Genomic DNA, 23329 nt, shown 5'->3' with positions numbered 1-23329 from the left:
TGAGGAAAATGCATTTCCTTCCAAAATGAACGGTTCTTTATTTAATCCTGGCCATTGGTGCTTGCCAGTGTTGGAAGGAAAGTCTACATAAAGGAGGTATCCTAATCAACTGCGCAATATAAGCAGAGCCCAGAAGGTTTAATTTCAAACAAATAAATTACAGGGCTCAAAATCAAGATTCGGAAAAAGCAATTGGACAGTTGGCTGATTTAACTTTAACTAATTCAGATTATTTTATTTTTTTTCCTCTAGTTCTCTTAGCTAAAGTACATCCCTTGACAGTACAGACCACCATGTAGGAGAGACTTAAACCTTGTTTGTACTGCCAGTATCGCGGAGCTGGATGGTCTGGGTGAGGTGTAGCTGGAGGGTGTTTCCAGTGACGCTCAGCTGTACCATGGCTACAGAGACAAACTGTTTTGAACGACGGCAGCTGTTTTCCACTGCATTTCTCTTATTACATGACGAAACCTCATTAATAAGACAACTGACAGCTGTGTAAAGAGACCTGAAGTAAATTCGCTTGTTTGCATAAATATTCAATCAATCCCACAATCCCACAATCCAACTTGAACTTTTACTGCCTCAGTATGTCCTTTACTGCCGCACTGACTTCCTTGAAACACAGTCATCTTTAACTATACCTCGCCTCGACCTCCGCTTTACCTGGGGAAAGGCACTAGAAACGAGGCATGAATAATAAAAGGGCTACGGAAAACAGAGGCGGGTATATAACACGATGGGTTTGTGAATCCTTTGTTGACTCCTTTGCAGGGCCCGCTGCCCTTGAGAGACGACAATGGCATCGTCCTGCTGGGCGAGAGAGCGGCTAAGTGTCGGGCCTATGCCAAAGCCTTGCACTACAAGGAGCTTGAGTTCCAGAAGGAGCCGTCCCCTCTCATCCTGGAGTCACTCATCAGGTAGGTGCAGATCGGATTCACCAGCCACGCCGAGGGGCTCGCTAATGAGATTCACTTGCAGCGTTTTCACCTTCCCGATTCAGGCCTCGGGTTTGTAGGCAGAGAGATTCAGAAGTGGAGGGCGTTTGACATTGGCAGAAGGGTCGATAACCCCTGTGAGCTTCTTTGACATGAGGGAGGAGAGCCATCTGAAGGATAGTGTGACAGCACACAACCTCCCATGTGCTTGTTGGAGGAAGAAAGCTATCCTCGGGCAAGGTTATAACCGTTTGACCTTTCGGACTCTGGGTATCGGCTCCCCCACTGAGCCATCAGCATTCCTGCTAAAGAATAAAACTGAAAGGAAATAGACCTTTAGTCTCGGTGGATATTAGCTTCGGCCAGTTAACAAAGTCAACAATAAGACAGTCAACGTCTGACTTGAGGACTTTTTACTCTCTCTGACCCCAAATGACTGGAGCTGAAAACTGAAAAGTCACACATAACCTGCCAGAGCCCTTGTTCCTGTTGTTCGTTATTCATCAAACTTTGGAACACCATACCACTAAATACTGCACGTTTGAAAAGTAGCGTTAATACTTTCCAATTGGCAAAACTGACAGATGTTCCTGCTGTCAGTGGCTTTTCCCTGTTATGACTTCTGGCTGACCCCTTGGTAATATTTCTTTTGATAATTAATGAGACGGGGTAGAATGTTTATAGAAGCTGTTTCACTCGCGGTGGTTGGACCAGTCTTTGCCTCTCATCAACCCTCCCATTTCATGCTCAGGTTTTGGGCGCCTCTTTATTTTCAGACTTTGAATCCATTTTGTGTCCAGTTTCATCCGGTGTCTGTCTCGGCCCCTGAGCATGGTTTCAGTTTCTCACATGCTTAATCGAAGCCAGCAGGGCACTGCTTTTAATCTGTCCATCTGGTTTTCACCCCTCCAGGATTTCTTATAAAAGTAAAATTATTGGAAAAAAGGCTTATGACTGCCCATGGAAGCAGCTACTTGCAGACTTAAATAATTAGATCCTTCACTAACCTAGGGCCTGGTGTTGTTTTTAACTTTATGGAAGCTATTATTGGTTCACTTCAAAGGCGCAAAGTGCATAAAAACAGGTCAGACACATTAAAAGCCTGAGGTGAAATTGTGATTCTCAAATTTTCCAATATATGTATTGAAAAAAGTGTGTGTAGTAAAAATACACACACACACACACACACACACACACACACACACACACACACACACACACACACACACACACTGCTGTGCAAAAGTCTTAGACATGTTGCATTTTTCTACTCTGATGCATTATGAGCATCAACAATTTATGGAAAGCCTCCACTAGTGTTTTCTACTATTATAACAACCTTGACATAAAGTCAAGGTTGGCATAAAGAAGGAAAAACATTGAGTGAAATAGCTGGCATCACTCGATTTTCAAGGTGTATCCAAAGCATAATCAACAAGTACAGAGAAATCTGTAATTGACAAACCCAGGACTGGAAGACCCAAAAAGCTGTCTAACAAGGATGAGCGATACTTGAAGATAATATCCTTAAGGAACAGAAAGAAGACAAGCATTGAATTGACCACAGAACTGTCCGAAGGCACAGGTGTCGTCCATCAGATCAACAGTATGAAGGTCACTCTTGAAATCAGGACTTGGAGGATGTGTTGCAGTAAGAATACCTCTGTTAAGAAAGGGGAACAAGACTAAAAGGCTAAAATATGCACAAGAACACAGAAATTGGACTATGGAACAATGGTCAAAGGTGCTTTGGACTGTTGATAGGTGGACTACGACATCTGTGCCTTCTGCCAGTTCTGTTGTCAATTCAGCGATTGTCTTTTTGAAAATCAAGTGATGCAAGCTATTTGTGATGATGTTTGCATAGCATTGCTTGGCCAAAAACAGGGAACAGGGCACTGTAAGAAATGTGGAGGTCATTGTTGATTTCAGCCATTGCTTTGTGTGCTGGTTGTGGTTCAGGAACCCCCTAATCGCATTGATTGTTAAGTGGAATTAACCTGATCTGGAGCACATTTAAAACAAACCGTAATGTTTTAATGAATCTTTGCAGAGTGTCTCTGTGTATTTGTAAGTTCGGTAGTGCAAAGAGATGTGGGATTCATGTTCTAGCCTGCAGTAATGCAAGAAGTACCCTCAAAGTGGAATTCTCTCTTTTAAGGGCAGTTTTAAATATGGGCATCTAGTCTGCCAGACCATGACTAATTTGCAGACATTTGCTTTTTAGATTTGGTTAGTTTTATTTTATTTTATTTTATTGGAAATGCGAAAGTGTAAATTTGCATGATTCTATTGCTGTACAACAGGCCAGCAGATAGCCCTGTAGGCACAGTGTCTGTGTTGGGGCCCATCTGTATACAGTAAATACCTTTTAGAACTCTGCCAAGAAGTAATATATGGAATTTCAAATAAACTTTGGAATGCTGAAATCGCAACTCTGTACCCAGAAGCTCAATAATAATGTAGAACTTTCATGTACTCTGTGTGCCTGTGTCTGCCTGTGTGTGTTTTAAACATTTCTCATTCTAATAACTTCTTCAAAGGCGATTTTTTTTGTAATTAAATATATAAGGCAATGAAAAAAAAAGTATATATATTTTAATGTAGCATTGAAATATACTTTATGAGTAATTGTAAAAGCCTTTAACACATTGGGTGTAGTTGTTTTTCACTAATGCCACCTGGCTACAGCTGTTCAAGTATAAGACTATTGTTTGTGGATTTTAAAAACAAGTGGCGTTCTAAACATTTTACCATACCTGTTGAGAGACTCTTCCCGAGAGTTATAACCGTGAACCCAGACACTAACCTCCCTGCTCACTTGCTTTGCTTGGCAGTCTTTTGATTTGCACACAAGCAGACAGTGCTCTAGAAGCTGTGTTCACTCTATTTTTTTTATGCTTTATAAAATCAAGCAGTAAATACCTGGGCTGACAGCATGACTAATTTCAAACACCTGACGTCCGTTCTCAGCGCTTTGTTCTTTTTATTTATTTATTTTTATTATTTTTTTTCTTCTTCTCCAGTGTACATTATTTATAGCAATTTAGAGTTCAGGTTTAATGATGCTGTGTATTTTCACAGCAAGGACAAACCGGTATGACTTCTTTTGAAAGAGCAAGTACTGTGGTCAAGTCCAAAGGCTGTGAATGATGGTTGCAGAATTTAGGCAGAATAGTTTTAGGAGGTGTTTGGTGATTGTCAACGCCCTCTCTCTCTCTCTCTCGTAATGTCTGTAATGAACTGTATATAATAAGGCCACAAATCACTTGCTTTCATCCCAGTTTACAGTGCTTGCTTTTCATGGCAAAGCGGAGTTATTTTAGATTATGTGCAGTGACCAAAGAACTCTGGTCACTCTTAAAAAGAACGGCACGTTTTATAGCAGCCATCTAATGAGCTGCTTATATAGCCCATGCTGCTGAGCCACTAAGAATGAGGAGGGTGCAGCAACTCGCAACCCACAAGGTCAAACAAGGGCACTAAAGAGTGGACTAAATGCCCCCCACATTGGATATTTGCTTGGTTGATCATTCGTTCATATATATATACTAAACTGTCTCTGTAAGTAATCCTAAGTACTGTAGAAACGCTATTCTGCTGTGTGTAATTACTTCCATCCTTGGTAGTCAATTATGTTATAAAGCTTTTAAACTTTTTATTTATTTGTTTGTTTATTTATTGTATATTTTAATACATACAAACTTACTTGTCATACTTGTGGACTTTTGCCTCTGAGTGCATGTTTAAATATGTAATACCTATTTAGGAGTTATTTTACTGTGGTGTGAAATGACTGAGAGATGTCAGAATAGGTCTTTGTTAAGGCTTGTAAAGATGGATTAATGCCTGGCTTCTCAAAGGTCACATTCTCAGTCACTTCAGCCTTATTACCATTTGATTATTCCTGTAGGAGATTTCAATGCCAGCCCCCCACTTTGAACCCGTACCTGGTGAAGCGTACTGGCTCCAAGTTCTCACGTTTGAATACCGGTGGAATCTTTGTATACAAATAGATGGCTGATCTGTGTGCTATTGGTAGAAGGGACTTCCCTGGGAAAGGTCACAGCCATTCATAACTGGGGGTGTCTCACTGTGAATCGATGAAACCTTGGTGTATCGTTATGCCCCCGTGCATAACACAGACACACGTTAAAAAATAAAAGCATTCGTGATGACAAGCAAGAGCAGTATCAAACAGCCTATAGTATAAATGGGTTTATTCTAACACAGTCTCTCTCTGTGCAAAATCAAGTGTATTTTAAATGTGTAGACAGTGTAACAGTATCACGTCATGCACAGTGCATACGCTAAAGTAAATGTCTTTTACACTGCGTAACTTAGTATTGCACATGTGTTTTTTTGTTTAGTTTTTTTTAAAACAGTTTGAATAATAAGTTGCTCTGCCAAAACTTTGAAGAAAAACAATATGCCTTATAAAGTAGATACATAAATAGGAAACCTGATATGGTAGAACTGTACACGCAGTGACTGAAGGGGATATTATATCCATTTAAATCATAACATAATAACCATCATACACTAAAATAAAAGTCTGTTTATGACATTGTTCCACAGAGTGAATCCTGATGGTAGACTATTTCTAATACCCACGTGTCAAATAAAACAGAACAGCACAAGGTATACAAATAAGAAGTTTTATTAATTAGAATAGAATATGGCCATACGGCGCTGTACACATTTTACACATTAGGCACTGCAAATCTGTTTATAGTTTTAAAAATATATCTTAGAGGTGGTCTAAAGTACTGCACGTTCTAGCTGTTCACTTTAACATAACATCAAGGAAAAAAGGTATTTAAACATAAGACAAGGACTTTTGTATTGGCTTGTTTTTCATGTAAATCAAGCACAGGAATGCTTCAACTCGCATATCGTGATGATTTAAAAAAATAAAAAATATATATATTTCATTGAATATTCTTTTCCGGTTTCTTTAATTTAGGCTGATGCTATAAAAAGCTGTTTGCTGTGTTTAATTTATGACACCCTTATCTTACGACTCTCCTTTCATTAGGTGTCTTTAGACTTTGATGAACAATAAGGTCATTTTATAATACAACTTTCACAAAAAAAAAAACATTTACATGGTTTAAAAAAATCATTTTAAAATACTACGTACGTTCACTTTACTTTTGAATATTATTAGAGCTTATTAGGAGTCCACCCCACAAACAATGAAAGCTTTAAATTGTTAAATACTAAAGTTTAACTACATTTTCCAATTAAATATTACACATTACTGTGAGCTTCCGATGAAAACATTCCACAAAAGTAAGATTGTGTTTTTTTTTCTTTTCTTTTTTAAGGCAGTGTTCTTGTTTTGCTGGGCTGGTAGTTGCACTGTCCCTTTTCCATTGCCCTGGAGTCTGTTTTACGGAGTGAAATTCTGAGGACGAATCTTCATCTCAACCCTTTTCAGGGAGTAGTGAGACCCGTGCCAGCCGTACCAAGTAATGCCGTCTGTGTTTTTGGTGTGATCCCCGTAGCGGTAAAACACGCCGTTCAAGTTGGAGTCAGTACAGCAGTTGTACCAGTAGCCACCTAAAAGTAAAATGCAAAACGTATTCCTGTCAAACATCGCTGTAGCTGGATGTGTACAGTTTCTGCTAATGCCTTCCATGGGCGTTGCCAAAACGTTTGTCTACTTCACTTACTTTTACCTTAATCTCAGTACATCCATTCCTAAATGATATAGTTTGTTTGTCTTTTATTAGACTGACAGAGAAATGTGCCGTTTCTTTTTTTTTACAGAATATTGCTGAAGTCATAATAAGCGCTGTCTCTGATAAACCCTGTACATTTTTGCTTTTGGGCTTAACTTTGAGTGTATATCTTACCTCTAACCCTCCCCATTCAATATACTGTCCCATACAAAATCCATATAGCTGATATTCTGGGTCCATTGAAACCGTGCTGCACAAGAATGATTTAAATGAAGCCAGACCTGAGCATTTCATTTGCAGCATGTGGTATCTTTGTCTGAGTTCACTTTTCTATTGGCTGAAACCTAGTGTTTTTGAAGCAACGCGCTTGCTGAATCGTCTGTTGACAATCTGTATTTCCCTTACCTTTACGGAGCTGGGCGCAGTTATCCACGCACTTGTCGTTGTCTTTGTTCTTCGTGCTGAAGTTGGTGTTGTTGTGATACCTCAGAGAGTCGTGGCCAGCGCTCCCACTGTAGTTGGCGAGGAAAAGCTTGTAACTGTTCATTTCGTTGCTGATCGTGAAAAAGTTGTACTCGGCATAGCGGGTTTGACCTTCCCAGTCCTTCAGCAAAGCAAGAAAAATAAATAAATGAGCACAACAGCTTAGTAAGGGTACGTGGTGAGTTCTTCATCAAAACAACGATTCTTAATCTGCGTTTCCTAGGAGGTATGTAAATACTTGCGCTGTGTTGGGGCACCCTGCGTGTTTGAACCAGCCTGGCTGTGCAGAGTCTCAATTGGTTCAAGGCTTCTGTCTGTTCAGTAATGGCTGGTTGAGAAGCGTCACCCAAAACCTCCCAATAGCCTACCACCGTTATGTGTCTTTTTATTGTAAGTGTTGGTCAACGCCAATAGAAGTGGGCCCAAACATGTCTGATTTGAGTGATGTGATTCATCACTCCACCCTCTTTCCACTGCTCAGGAGACCACTAAAGATGTTCTGGGCACCTTTAGAAGGAGCCAGTGGGTGTTGGTTCCAGCAAGCAGTGTCTTGTGTTCTTCAGCTTGTGTTCTTCAGCTTGACCAAACCCTTGAATGGATTTTTGTACTGTTGTCACCCAGATTCTGTTTGCTTTTTCAAACACCAGTGTAACTTCTGCAGTTCTAGCTCGTCTGCTAAGGGTTGTGATCTGGGTCAATCTCGTAATTTGACGGGGGTGGGAAGCAGTGTTTGTAGAAACTGTTGACTTCAGATTGGCCGCAGTGTTGCTTTAGTGGACTTTGGGATACCAGTTACATTTTCACAAATAGACATTTCACTGACGAGGCTCCATTTGACCACACCACTTTGTGACTCAGACTAGCAAACTACACCCAATAATGGTTTCCCAATTGTGCTAAGTATGTGTTCTCATTTTTATAAACAGTGATGAGTGGTGGACTAACTGTGTAACAATCTTTCCCTAGTGCAAAAAGCATTTTATAAACATTTTGTAAGCAATCATTTTTTGTTATGAACAAGGGGGGAAAAAATGCATTTCTCTTGAGCATTATAACAAACAGTACCAGTGTTGAACAGCTCTCCTGCTAAGATTTGGGGTGATAAACACCTCAAATAAAAAAAAAAAAAAGAGAAAAGAAAGTTACCTCCATGTCTATCCTCAACACGGTGGGCTGCCTGGTGAGGCGGAAGATGTGTTCGTTTCCAAGCCAGAAATCCCCACGAATGTTCCCAAAGCCGTCCTTGTACTGTTTCCAGTCTCGGTTGAAGGAAGTCAGGCCCACTTTGCGTCTCTGGATCACTGTCCAGCCGCCCCCGTTCGTCTCCATGTCACAGAGTACCTGAGTACGAGTCACACAGGGAAGCATGAGCCTCTGCACACATTTCTCAGGGGGAGAGGATCTGGGGTTTTTTGGTACACTGTGAACTAGATCATATATTTTGATGCTGATAGTAATAGTGTAAGTATTACTGATACAGTAATAACGTAATATTTATTTATTTTCATTTTGTTGTATCAGGTACTGCTGCCTGTCCCTAAAAAGAGATACTAAACTCTATTAGAAAACGGATGTAGCAGGAATTTGGGCTTTGGAGGGGGGCTAGGAATTTTGAATTGGTTATTACCTCTTTCGAATGTTAAAAGACTAGAATTTTGCATAAGTGTTTGCAAGTAAAATATAGATGTTAGCCTTTTGATTTATTGGGAAAATAATTAATTAATTGGGGTTGAACTCGTCCCCCTCTCGGGAGTTTCAGTTTTAATCGGCTTACTTCAAGTTCAGGAGTTCCCATGAATTCGTTTGAAGGTAGTTTGTATACTCCAGAGATTTTATAACTCCTGCTATACAGAGACGAGCAGTCGTAGATCGCATCTGAAACAAGGCCAAGAAAAAAAAGAAACCCCTTTTTAGAATTCAATTCACAGCATGAATTGCAGCAGCCGTCTGTCAGAATACAAACTAGTTAAGATCGAACAGCAACTTCAGCCCCTTGTTGGAAGGCATCAACCTTCAAGTCTAATTCAGCAACAAAGTAGTCTTCGGGTGCAGAAAATCTAAATCATTCACTTACCATTGCATAACAGAACTACAAATGCCAGCCAAGCGATGACTGTCTTTTGTTATAGGAAAGGGACTCATTTTTACATTTACAGTAATGACATGCTGTGCTATGTTTCTATATGCATTCATACAAGACACAATAGAAATTCCAGACCCATGGATGAACAGCTGTGTATAATTGTCATTCATTACTGCGCTGCAGTTTTGAAGAGAAGTACCTGCTTTTGTTGGGAAATTACCTGGTTGATCGAGCTGTTCTGTTTGTGAGATTACTACTGGGAATGAGTACATTGGAATACCAGTGAGGTTCTCGTGAAAAGCCTGTACATTGTAATTTTAAAGCAGTCTGCAGCCTGGCCTCTCTCTGCCAGAAAGGCAATGTGGTAATTATTGCTTCTGAGAGCCAAAGAAATTCCAATAGCGTGACACATTGGCATCACCGAGTATGTACGTCCATCAAACATGAAGGGCTATCAAAATAAAACAACAGCATTTTAGCATCATGTGTAAACTGGCAGAGTGGTACATGTGAAAATGATAATCTTGAGTCAGGCATGAATTATGCTGGTGTGAATCCTTGTGGAATGCATTGAAATCCCTTACAGTAGAGGGATCAAGCAGTAAAGATGTATTACTGCAATTGGAGGAAATCAAACGTGAAGAACTAATGGAGAATATCCACTGCCGTGCTGTTTAACGGTAACGATTTGTAGCTTTACAATTGTGTTTTAACTCTTTATCATCCCTCTATTGCACTAATCCTGGAAGAAGCTAATACAATGCTGTGAAAAGGACTGCAGTTATTAATACCAGTTTGGACTCCCAAAGGTTGCTTAATTTCCACCTGTGGCTCACGCTGGTATAAGTGAAGTTTGATCTGCACAGTTACCCACTGCATGTCTGGGTTAGGTGGTTTGTGTTTTCTATTGTTAAATTATTGTCTTCAGTACATGCTTTATCATAGTTTGTGTATTTTAATTACTGTGTCAGTACATAGAGTTCATTTAGAAAGTGCATTCTTGTTTTTTGCCTATGTCTGTAGTTACTAGACTCAGCATTAAAGCTTTCCGTGATCAACTCTTCACCCATTTCCATGTGAAGTTGTAGCACAGCTTGCTTACTCTACAGCTAGAGCATTGTGGAAATCTGTTTCCTCAATAAAATGAGGCAGTTTAGATGGGGGAAAATCATAACGCAACTGTAGTTTTTACATTTAGATAAGACTTTCCTCTATATTGGTATTTTCTCAATTTTCTCAATGTTCGAAAAACAACTAAAAATGAAAATAATTCTGTACAATAACACCACGTCGAAGTAGGACAGCAAAAATCGTTTAGCAGCACAGAACAAACACCTGCCATTTTCACCGTACCTATCCTGTGCCAGTCCTGTCATATCCACTGAGAAGCTGTGTGTTAATCAATCAATCAATCAATCAATCAATCAATCAAAACCTGTATTTATTCAGATACAGTGCAAGCAACATGAAACAGGATGTAGCCCAGCATGGAGTGTGCTCTTACCTGCAGAGGTCTGTGGGAGGGTCTGGGCTGCCTGGAGCTGCATGATCTCCAATCGGCTGTTGATCTCGGAGTACTTGCCCTCCACCTCTGTGATGCGGCCTTCGTGCTGCCGGTGGCCGTTCTCCAGCTCCATCATCTGCATGACCACATTGATCCAGTCTGCCTCCTGCTTCTTGCTGAGCTCCGCCAGCATGCTGGTCAGGTTGGCCACTTGCACCGTGAGCTCCTTGACATCCTCACAGCAGCTAATGTGCTTGAGCAGGTTGGCACCTCCAGCAGCCGGGGTCTTGCGGCGAGCAGCCCGGGCCGGCTGCGTCCCTACCTGAGCGAAGGACAGCAGGGCGAGTGAGACACCCAAGGAGAAAAAACGCAAAATTGTTCTCCTGAGCATTTTTACTTAAATATATTTTTTAAAATAATAATAATAAAAAAATATGTATTTAGTCCTAGATCGGTTTAACAAAAAAGGTCAAAGTTCCTTTTTAAAAGCTAACCAAAAAAAGTGTTTCAGGTTATATCAAATACTGAACTACTACTTGTGCCTGCAGAAGCTGGACTAAGTGCATTTCTTTCCACCTCTTGCCTGAAAGCTCTGTAGACTTTCTTCTAAGTAGCTTCTGTTTTAGCATCTTAAATATCTTTACATTTGAGACCTCCCCCTTTTAGTGTGCTTCCATTGACATGCACACTCACACTTGCAGCTCCACCCAGCTCATCAATTCACATCAGGTGCTGACAAGGTTTCCGGGGGACCACCCCCCCCGTGGGAGGGGCCAGCATGTGATGCAGCCGAGTGGGTGTGACTCATGGCTCCTCCTTTATTACAGCATGCTTAACCCTTTGAGGTTAAATAAGGCACAGCTTAACACACAGCTATTTACTAGGAAAGGTTATATCTGAGCATCTGTAGTTCAGCAGTAAAAAGTGACACCAAAAATAAGTTTCCATACAAAATAAACAGATGACTAATGACCGCAAAGTGACAGGAATGAGACTAAGAAATCATTAGAAGAAATCAAGATTGATTGATTGATTTTTTGTTTTGTTTAGCTAGGATGTATAACACAAGCTGGGATACTGGTTGACGTTTGCTGCGCCTGTTTTTCATTTCAACTTCAAATGGTCTGAGTAGCAAATTTCTCCCAATTGTAGATGTTTCTCCGCAGTTCAGCTTCAGGGATAAGGTTAAGATTCAAGCTGAATGTAGCCCCTTTATGTGCCAGGTGAGGCAGCACAGAAGTGAAAAAACAGATGGAACTGCAAGCAGGGTCTGGCCTGCGGGAAAGCACTTTTCAACAGTCTACGTGCCAGACACAGTACTTTGGCTAAAAAAATATATATATATAATTTGGCAATATTATCAGCTATTGGTACATTTTGAAGAACACTGAGGCAAGGAGTCCCAAGGATAGTTCCTGTTTTTGAACCTTTTTTGTGGTCCCTGTTACACAGCTATCAGGGACTATGCCGTTTCAGCCAGACATTTACCGTCATGTGTGACGGAAGGTTCAGTTTAAGTGTTCTTTTCATGCAGTCTCGTGACCCGGGGTCTGGGACCTATTTCTGAGAGGCGTGTGTGGAATGCTTGGAGGAAAACAGCATTGCTGTAGAACCCTGGCTCCTTTCATTTCATGAGACACCTTCCCCATGAGTTGCATCAAATAAGCACCCAATTAAATCCCTCCTGGATTTATATGTTAACTGGACTGTCTGCAGCTTTGTTCCTGGAAGCACTTTAAAGGGGAAGCCAGGTGCTCCTGAAGGATAAACCCATGATCCAAAAACATAAAGTCAACACTGGTACCAAGTACAGTACCTCAGTTGTTTCGTGCAATTGGCTTGCAAGTTGTCTCCTTTGCGAATCTTTGTTATGTCCAGTTAGAAGATTGAAGTATCTGTTTTCCATCCGGCTTGATTGCAGTGACAGATTTAGCATAAATAAAATATGCGTGGAAGTTTAGTGCTTGCTTTCATTTAATTATTTTTTTAATTAATGTATTTATTTAAAAGCTTGACACAAGAGCCTTTCAATCTGGAACGGCTTTAGTGCAGTCATTTTCTGGAAGGAAGCTTTCTGCTCTTGACAGCGGGTTCGTCAAGATACTGCTTATTCTATGATCAGTGCCATAAAATGTTTTCATTTTCTTGACAGTTTTGTACTGGCCTTCGGTCCAAAAATGATGTAATTCCCTTGTGAGAATTTGTTTGTTTCCCCAATCAAACCAAAAGAGATGCACTTTGCCAGCTAATGAGGGTGGCACAGACAATCATGACTTGATTTGGCAAAAATAGAATAAATAAATCAATAACATTTCCTTCTGATACTTGCTCATTCTTTTTTCATTATTTTTCCTTCCAATTTTACAGACAGACAGTACAAAGCAGGAGCTTTGAGGTGTTAGGCAGCACGCAATGCCCATGCAACCAATATTATTCCAGAAGTGCTGGAAACAAAATCATTCGCTCATACACTGGCAGCTATTTTCGCCCCCACATGCATGTGTATTTTTGTTATGAGAGAAGATATTTTGCACTTTTTTTTAAAAGTATCTAACATGGAAATATAAATGAAGCTAGTCGAAAAGGTTCATGACCTGCTGCTGTCAGCAGTTAGACTAATTAACGGGAAATACTCCGGAGGTCCTGTTTCAACTTTGACCTGAGGACCGTAGATCTAGACTTGACAGGGCTTCTCTGTCTTTCTAATCCTCTAAAATCCTCCCGCAAGTTTATAGCTAAAGATTTTATTTAACTTTGCTGTATCAAACTCCCAAGTCTCCCCTGGTGTGCCGTTCAGTGACCTTAAACCTAACCTCCTGAAACCATGTTCCTTGGCTTGTGTTCTGTCATCTTAATGCAGTGTTCTGGTACAAGTCTCCAAGACCAGATTAGAGCAAGTTTGACGGACCCTACCTATCTGGTTGCCTACTGGAGGCTTTCGGGCACAGTGAAAGTGCCAGGGGAGTGTAATCCGTCCTGGAAACAGTCTGCTGTTTCACCCAGCGCACTGGCATACCTGCTAACATGCTGGCGTCATGAACAGGGCTAGTGTGTGAAGTCCAAAATGGTAAACAACAGGAAAGAGGCCTCCTGTTGTGTGTCGGTGACTAATCTGATCTATTTTATTAAATCCACCAGCCTGTGCTTTTCAGAAAGGCTCTCTGGAAAATGCAGACACAGTGTAAGGGCTGTTGCTGCTATTCTAATGGGGAGATCTCAACAGGGTTTCGAGCGCCATCATGATTTATCTGTCCCTTTAACGTTGTCCTGGTAGGATGCAGCAGCAGATGGAGCTGTTTTAGACCAGATTGTCAAACAGGGTCCCAGTCTGAACCTGAGGGAAAAATGCATAATATCCTTCCCAGTGGCGTACCGAGATGGTATCAAAAAATTGAGAACGGAGGCATTCTGCTTGTTGTAGTGGCCCACTTGGTTTCGATGCTATGTATTTTTATTTGTAATTACAATACTCATATATTCTTGAGTTGCATTTGACATATGGAAATCAAACTGCTAAATACATTTTTTCAACATTTTAATGAAATCTAGATATATTAAAGGATTTACCATTAACCTTAAAGTACATGAACAGCTAAATCCTGGTCTCTGTGCCTTCATTCATAAGTTTGATGTCTTGCAGAGGTCAAGCCGACCCTGTATAATTAGAAACGCCGGCAATGTAAAGCTGTGATTGTATCTACTGGAGTAGACTTGTAGGAAAGTGTTCTTCATTCACTGCAGGCAGCTCAAGTGTGGAATTGATAACCTTTAATTAGTGCAGATATTAAACCTTGGTAGTAAAAATTCCCTCACTGTCTTGGTTTTATTTTCCTCTTTCCGCTGTGCTTTTATCCTGGCACCGGCGTTAATTATTTCTTAATTGCATTTCAGACATCTAGGAAGAGAGTTTTTTTGTTTTTCTCTTGCTTTTCGTAGAATGTCGATTTTTTTTTTTTTAAATTTGTATTTATTTTTTGCCAAGTAATACCTCTGTGGTGTCTTTACACAAGGAAAAGTGCTTCCTTGTGAGGAAACATTGCTTGACAGAACTAGGGATCCCAAGAATATTTCAATCATCCAAATCCTGAGGTTCTTCTATCAGGTGTGTGGGGGAGTTGACACTAGGATCCAGCTTGGTGTCTTATAGAAAGGCATTAGCTCTTAGCTTGGATGTATTGTAACTGCCCTGTAAGGTAGCACTTTCACAAGTTTTAATTGTTAACACTTGTTGTATGTGTATATAGCAGGAGAACTAGTAGTTTGAAGGCGTGTCAATTGGTGCCATATTACTGGTCTGTTATAGTCGCAATTTGTTCATTGTCCAATTGATCGAGGTACATCCACCACCAAAGCTGTCTTTTCTACTGGACTTCTTAAATGTTCTGTCAAAGAAGCGTGTGATATTTTATAAATATGTTTATGGGTGTGAAAGAGATTGAGGCTAGATTGGGGAAAAAAAAAAAAAGATAAACCTCTTTTTGAATTTTCTGTACTGCCCAGGTTCAAGAGAGATGATGAAAAGTAATAAACGTGATTTAGAGAAACCGAGCGCGAGGCTAAAGTCGGATGTCTTCTGCAAGACTTAAATAATCTATTTTAAACAACATCAGAGCCACGCTTCCATTCCTAGTACAAGAGTGTATGGATTCAATTATGGGATTGAGAAAATTTTGGTTAACCCTATTCTTGTGTAGGAGAATGGAGAGGGGGGATTTAATTCATTATGATATCTGCTATTGGAAGTAAAACTTCATCTAGATTTGTTGTCTTTTGGGTTTCTGGTTAGTTTAAATTGTATGTTTTTTTTAAGGAATTGTGCCACGCAGGGAAGTCTGCACAGTGTTCAGGTGTCTTCGGCTTTAGATTCCTGGACGGATTGTCAAAAGGAATTTGAAATCAAGCTTTAAAGGGACCGTCCTCAGTTTTGTAACAAGAGCGATCTATTGGAATGATATGTTTTCTTCAACAGTAGAATTCGTTTTTACAGTTCATACTTTCGTAGACGATTATCTGATCTAAAGTATGCATTTCTAATTCCCGGCTGTCTAAAGGAAGTTGCTGTTTTTGCCAGGAAGTTCCCCACTTTAGTTCTCAACCAGCGTTCATCTTCAGATCAGTAAAATTATAAAAACAAATCACTGAAGATGTAATAGAAGCCTTTTAAAAAAAAAAAAAAAAAAAAAAAAAAAAGTTTCCCACAGTCTTTAACCTAAAGCTTGCAAGGGAATTGTGTGGTAGCAGTTTGTTTAATGGGCTGCCAACTGAAATAGTGGGCAGCGTAGATACCCTCTGATCTATTGATTACAGACCCAGTATCAAACTGACAATGAATCATCCCATGTACAAACCCGAAACTGCTACCCTGGGGCACACTGTCTGCGGTCCACAAAATCCATCTTGGTTTGAAAAATAAATGGCTGCACATAGAAGGAATTGCCGCTTGGTCCCAATGGTCCTGTGGAGTGGGCTGTGTGTTAGCTCATTCTAACGCTGCGTGTGAAACTCGGCTGAAGATTAAGGGGCTATCAACAGCAAGTCAGGCAAACAGAATAATTAAGCGTTCTGTTGTTTGGTGCTTGGGCAATTTTAGCATTCAAATGCATTTGCAATTCTGAATCAAAGATGCTGTGCTCTCTGCCAAAGCGCAGCTGTCAGCAAGTAATTAATCACTAAATAGTGACACTGGATATTTACAGGTAGTGTCTATTCAATGGCAATGGACACATTCCAGGTACAAGCTGTATATGTTTTCAGTGACAGTAGCTGGAACAAAGACAGTGGGATTAATGTGTAATGTATCCTCTTAGAACAGTTTGTTTGTATCTCAGCCTTTTTATTTTGCTGCATAGAGATTTGGCAAAAAGTCAACACTGAATTTGTAAAGCATTTCTTGCTTATGTAAAGACATGGACAGGGTTCTGCATACAATGCTACCGTTGCTGGCAGTCTCAAAAAGGTCAAACATTGGATTAACTGTTCACCCTGTCGTCAGGGTGGAGCCCCAAGACTGGACCAGCAATGCTCACAGGGCCAATGCTTTTGCTGTCCTTTTATCTATGGATAAATAGAGAGTACTCCAGTGCTATCTCAACTCATGTGTCAATACTAAAATGCATTTCTTAAATAATATATAAAATATGTAAACAATATGAGAAAATTAATCTGACTTCTCGGCATGACGAATCGCATTGGTAGCTTGCTGATCATGAGCTTCTGTTAACATAGTAAAAAGTACATGCTTGTTTCATTTCAAAAGCACACCTAATCACAGATGAAATCAGTGTTTTTACTGTGGTTCTGGTTTAACGTTAGCACCTGTGCCGTATCAGAATAGTACAATCAATTGGTGTAAAACACATGAAAGCAGTTTATATGCATTGTATTGCCACTGAAGCGTTTCCCTGGCACAAGTTCTCTAGGTTAAATAATGCTGTGATTCATGTTTTCTCCCAAAACTAATGGTGACCCAGATGTGTTCATTTAATTTCTTTTGTAACTGCACATTCAGAAGGCAGTGGAATCTGAAGCAGGGTGCTAGGTTAATGGTCTCGGCTTTCTTTCTAAGAACTGTATTTTAAAATTGTATTGTCTCTATGAAGTCATAGCCCTCCACTTTAACCCCAGCTGTATAGATTTCCCCCCCCCCCCAAGCTGAATTCATATCTGAAAACTTGCCTTAGGGTGATTTGCACCTCTTAAAGAGCCATCAACTTCATGGAAGTTTGCCAGTGTCTTGCTGCTACAATACATAAAATTTGCTATCCGTTTTCATTGTTTAAAATGTATTATTGTAACTTTTCACTTGTCATACAAACATTTCCATGTGGTGCTGAATTGTACAGAAAACCATGCTCTTTATTGTTCAGTACACTGTGGAAAATGTACCCTCGGGCTTTCTTAGTAATGACACTTTTATGGGAAGCCATTTAAATTGTTTTAACAGCATTAAACCCACTACGATGTCAGACCGAGTTACAGTGCGTATTATTTTACATACTTAAACCTGCATTAGATCTCGCCTTCAAGCAAGCTTTAATCAGATCCTGACAGAATCCAAAATATTCCAGTATGAATATGAACCATTAACAAACTGCCAAAGTTAATCCTTTCAGGAGGACGAGCAAATGCTGCTTGAGTACTGGAATCAAAGAGAACTTGGTGTTCTGCCCTTTTGATTTGTGACTTGCCTAGGATCGGCGGCGACCTCACTTTCACTCTGTGGAGCTTTTGAATACACGCACACAAAAAATCCTGGTTGTCCATCATAGATCCTGTGTAAAAAAACAGATATTGCTTTTCAAATGCTTTAAAAGAAATGTCACAAGCTGTAAGAACCTTGCAGTGTAGCGTTGTTACAATGGGGACCTTGCACAGCCCTAGTGGCCATCTCTTTTTGAGCACTCTGTGATTACACAGTAATCGCATGACACTGTTACCGTTCGACTGCTGGCTCTTCAGTAATAGTATGAAGCAGCATTCCACAGGCTTCGATGTGGGTTCTGATGCAGAGAAGGTGATTCAAGTTCAGTAGAGGAGCAGCAGAACTCAGGACCACCCACAATAACCAGGTAAAGGAAACTGGAGAATTGAAATGACTTTTCCTTTTAGTTACACAAATTGAATTTTTTGTCTGAAATCATCTTCTCTTCTCTGGCCGAGCTGTCTGAGCTCATCGTGGGTTGTCTGAAGCTGTCAAGCTTGTTTAAAACTCTTTGGGCCACATGGCACATCCATACCCAACCAAGTCTGTTCTAGGAGCTGGAGCCAAGACCTGAGAACAAAAACAAGGCCTGTCTGTAGAATCCGTTTCCATGGTTCTGCGATGTTCCATTTTGAGCAGCTTTCACATACTCGGAACGCCAGAATACTGTGTTCCTTTCTGCTAGGCAATTAATTGCAATCAGATTTTGTTGCAAGCTGATCTGTTGACTTTAATGTTGTTGGCAGTTTGTGCTGTATTTAATTGTTCATTGCAGGAGCACAATGTTCATTTTGTAATAAATAAATGCAAAAAGATGTATTTTACCAATAGGCTACAGCAAGCCAGTACCAACTGTGCTTTTAGTGCAAATGTACATCATGTGGGGTTGAATTTCAAGCAGGTGGCTCAGTGGTAGACTCCAAACTTATATAGAAACCCATTTTTATACTTTAATAGCTTAATTCATTAAATTGTTGTATTAGCTATAATTGTGGAAATGGACCATATGTGGCATACTTTAGTCTGAATGGTAAGAAAGCGTAATTTGTAATACTTTAGGCTTTGAGGCAGCCAAAACCCCAATTCCATCACGTTTGCAGGAACTACATATTAATTTTAATTTTCCATAAATGCCTGTTAAATAGAGAGCTTTGCTCCTGTTTCAGGGTGTCTGGATGTTCTCCACATGGTCTCGGATATGCTTTCTCAGTGTTGCTTTGGCCCAGTGTTGTTGTGAATCTTTTCCATGCCCAGGTGGTAGCTCACCCGTACAAGCCCACACTAAACTTTGCGGTCACCTGTTTTTTCCCCACAGTGCTATTACTTCTTTGCTGAATGTCACCAGGTTTATTAAAAAGTCACGCTGGAAAGATAACGGAGTAACTCCAGACCGCCAGACACTGGTAACGAGTCGGCAAGAGCAGAGTTTAGACAGTATGTTGAGGGTGTGTCGGGGCTGCTCCCAAGCACAATGCTGCATTGTCAAGAAGAGGAAGCCCTTCATTTGTTTTGATAATAAAATGGACCGTGTTGTTTCTTGAACCACATCTGCAAATCATTTGGTTTAAAACCCTGCTCCTTTGACAGAGTGTTCAACATTCATTCAAGTAACCGGCAAGGCCAGACTTGACAAAACAAATAAACAGAAACACTTTTTGGGATCACCTTCGTATTATACTTGGAGATGAGAATCTCAGCAAGCCGTTTATCCCATTTATATACCACGTTTCTTTGAAAATAGACAGAACGCAAGTTTGAGACATTACATGCGGTGAATAAAGTGAAGGTAAGTTATCACAGCAATAAAGTTAAAGAGAAAATCAAAACAGGTAGCTGCCAGTTAAAAATGGTCTAAAAATAATTACAAATTTGTGACGGGCGTCTCAGCCTTGGTAACATGGTCTCGATTTGTTTAACCAAAAAAAAAAAAAAAGTCCCAGATGCAGGTGGCTTCAATACCTAAATCAAATGAACACGATGGGGGGGAAATACAAGGCTCATTCATCTTGATTGACATGATTTCACCTAATTTGCAAAACGGGTCTCTAGCCAAGACAAAATGCCTTCTCTTTTGCTGCGCTCCACAGCGTTGAGTTACTTAAACCAGTGTTTTGATTTCATTAATGCGGGCTCTTAGTGGAACTTTATTTAGATAACCAGTTGTTATGTATTGATATTTAGTATATTATAGCTGTTACTGACATCTAGCTTCTGAGCTTTAAGTAGGAAATATAAAACTTGTATTGAACTCTTCAAATGGTGTCTTTGAGTCCAAACTGGCAGATCAGACGCATTTTGTATCCTGACAAAGTCATTTCAAATCTGTTTGCGTTGAGTTGAATTCAGTATGTTTTATAATCAAAAGCTCCACCAAAGGTGCTGAGGCTAATCCAAACCACTTCTGTGAGAGAAGCTGAACTAAAAGCATAGCCTCACGCTATATGAAATGCAATACTGGTATGGGGGGGGGGAAATAGTTTGCGAGTAATGAAGAAAGGCAGGTCTCTTTAACAGCAAGGCTAGCATGTTGTGTGCCCAGGTTTATTGCAGATTAGCTTGCTGTCCAGTCCCAGGAAACTGTGTCTTGGCAGGGGGGGGGGGGTAAGATATTTAGCTGCTGCTGAAGAAACTTTGCATCAAGCCTTGGAAAATGGATCTCCGATCTACTGCATTGGAATGGATTCGTGTAACAGTATCCTAGTCCTTGAAAAATGCACAAGAATTAGGAACATTGTCGTATTACCTCCTGTGGGTAGTTCAGGATCTAATGTGTAAAGAAGGCTGACTGGAATATCAAACTAGTTTGCCAGCAGCCAGTGCATTGTGTTATCTTATCCAAGCTCTATTAAAATGAGTTGTAGTCTGAGAATGTTATCCGTTATGGCTTGTGATGTGAGGGCTTCCCAGCTTTTGCGTGCTTGTAAGCTACTAAAACCCTGAAAGAAAAAGCCCTGCTTGTGCTGTGACACCGTTTAAAAACATTATTCAAGCTGTATGTTTTAAAATAGGAATCCAGTACTATTTTTAACCTTGGTATTGGCTGACACTAAGCAACACAAATAAGATGTCATTAATCGGCAAAGCCCAGCTAACAGTGGTTATAGTTGCATTAGTTACAAAGTTAACCCTTTATACGCTGATCACGAACAGTACCCAACCACATTGCAAACACCCATCAGGTGATTGTTTTGTACAGGATATGCATATTTTGTCATTGCAAAAGATAAGACAATAAATATATAGGTGTTCCATTCCAAATGCTATAAGATATACCTATAAACCATACTGCGCCAGTGTGTGGAATTGACAAGTATTTAGACGGGCACATTTTCAACAGAGGTTCCCTCAGGATAACGTTTGTTTAAGGCTACAGCAGATTATTATTTAAAGGCGTGCCTGTTTAATCAGATTTGTGTTTATTTTAACAGAGGATATTGTTATAATTTAAATCGTAATTGTGTTACGTGTTTCTAGGCTCCAGACTCTGTGGCTTTTTTAAAAAAAAATGTTCTCCTTTTTAAAGTACTTAAATCAATAAATACTATACAGAAACAAGAAGCTACTTCAAATAAAAAGGGCCCTTCAGCAGGTTAAAATAGGGCCGGGCTTCTAACGGACACATCTGTTTCAGATCCAACACAATTCCCACTCTGTCTGTCTGTCTCTTGCGGATTGAATACCACACTTTTGTCTCCAGCTTTGATGATGGTGATTTTAAAAAAACAAAAAATGTTCTGAAGTGTTTCTCCAAGGAAACAAATAACTGGAGAAATAGAGTTTTTGTGGTATACAGCGATGTTGCTTTTCTACATTAATCAGTGCTGGAGAAGATATAGTTGTTTTTTTTTTTTTGCCCTGATTTAAGCTGCCCTGCTGAACAGAAATGATTTAATACACAAATATCACTCAGACAGCAGCAGGGTGAAAGACCTCTTGCCTCTTGAGCTGTGCAAGGTCATGAGGATTCAGATCCAGTTCTGGTACCGATGAATGTTAATTAGCTCTGCTGCTTTTCAACCCGCTCTTTTTTAAAGTGTTTAAATGAACAAAATGCTCTACAGAAATACTGTGTGAAGATAGCAAGAGGCGTGACGTCATTCTGACAACAGCCGGCATCGCAAAGTCTTTCTGGTGGGGGTTCTGTCTCCTGGATGGTTAGCTTTTAAATGGCCCTGACCGAAGTGGTGTGGTTTCTTTAGGGAGTGTGCCAACTGCTCAAGTGAGGCTGGTAGTTTATTTTTCAAAGTTGCGGCACAGCACTGTATTTCTATCAGCCTTGAGCTGATAAACTGGGACAGGGTTATCAACATCTGGTTTTCTTTCTGGAATAAGGATAAAACTTTTTTTTTTTTCTTACAGACAAGACCTTTTTTGTTCAGTACTGACAGAGTTTAAATGTGCCATTGCTGTTTGTTGGAAATACAGACCTGTCTTTTTAAATCTAAAAGAATCACAGTGGGTTACCATGGTTGTCATAGTGTTTTGCCATGAGATAGTATTGTATAATTCATGCCATAGTGCGGTTCAAAACATCTGGAGTGCAGAAGATGAAACTCTCAAATCAGATGTGTCTTTTAATCCCAGCAGTGACCAAGCCCTAGTGTACTCTCACTTAGACCCAATGAGGTCATCGGTGGCAGATTGAAAACAATCACAGCAGGTGGATTTTTTGGCACCACTTGTATGCTGAGCGACATTGATGTGTTTTATGAGGCTTGTGTCTTTCTTCAGGCTTCATCAGCTGGCAGAATTACAAAATGATACCCAGTAGCATTCCATTATTAGAATGGTCTTGTATATGATAGCAACCAGTGACCCCACGCTGCAGTTGTCGCCAAAGCAAATTGGTTGTAGGAGCAGGCTTTCACATAACATTGTCATTGCTTTACATAATGCTACAGCACAAACAATTTCATCCGCATTAACATTTTACATGGTTTACTCATAAAACACTGAAACAGCTTAATCGTAGACAGATTTTAAGTTATATTGTGTTTATTTTCTAGGTAACTTCATTCTTTTGTTTCCTGTCCAAACGATTGTTTTAAAATACCAATTTGAAGTCAGTTGGCAGTAACATGGACGATTTTCTATCGTTGCGTAAAAGGAAATATGATTCATTCCGGCCGTTTTTGAAAAAAGGAGAGACCAAGTGCAGGCACAGAGAAGAAGAGATGCTTTGTTATCTTGGTTCAGTACAAGGCGTCTTGCATCTGGAGTGAAGTGGGAAACAGCTGTGATCCAGATGTGTGAGGGGGTGACAGTCCAGTCTCTGCACCCTGTCATCACTTTATTTCGGTTGATGTCAGAACCGCGGAAGTTCAAATGGCGTTTTCTCTTCTTTTTATTTGAGTCACACATTACAGCGCTCTGAGACAGGAAGGCTACAGATTAGTGCTCTGTATACTTCAGGCCAGAGATTATGAGCCATCC

At 40.1% G+C, this 23329-nt stretch overlaps 2 protein-coding genes across 5 annotated transcripts in view; one reads left to right on the top strand and one right to left on the bottom strand.

The window, feature by feature from the left end:
- LOC121328834 (serine/threonine-protein kinase mTOR-like) overlaps positions 1-23329 on the top strand; it is a 78204-nt gene that overhangs the window by 24982 nt on the left and 29893 nt on the right. For all 4 annotated transcript variants that reach the window (XM_041273928.1, XM_041273926.1, XM_041273925.1 and 1 more), the window contains exon 28: positions 775-920. In XM_041273928.1, the coding sequence (XP_041129862.1) occupies positions 775-920 (146 nt within the window). The remainder of the gene's footprint in view (positions 1-774; positions 921-23329) is intronic.
- Positions 5583-11305, bottom strand: LOC121328836 (angiopoietin-related protein 7-like). The gene is made up of 5 exons (XM_041273930.1): positions 10696-11305; positions 8883-8983; positions 8255-8449; positions 7031-7229; positions 5583-6503 (listed from the first exon to the last, which is right to left on the bottom strand). Exons 1-5 carry the CDS (start codon positions 11084-11086, stop codon positions 6334-6336), a joined length of 1056 nt encoding a protein of 351 aa, XP_041129864.1. The 5' UTR covers positions 11087-11305; the 3' UTR covers positions 5583-6333.

The sequence above is a fragment of the Polyodon spathula genome, chromosome 16, assembly GCF_017654505.1.
Source record: "Polyodon spathula isolate WHYD16114869_AA chromosome 16, ASM1765450v1, whole genome shotgun sequence".
Classification (NCBI taxonomy): Eukaryota; Metazoa; Chordata; class Actinopteri; order Acipenseriformes; family Polyodontidae; genus Polyodon; species Polyodon spathula.
Note: the sequence above shows the minus strand (reverse complement) of the source record. Positions and strands in the feature narration are given on the sequence as shown.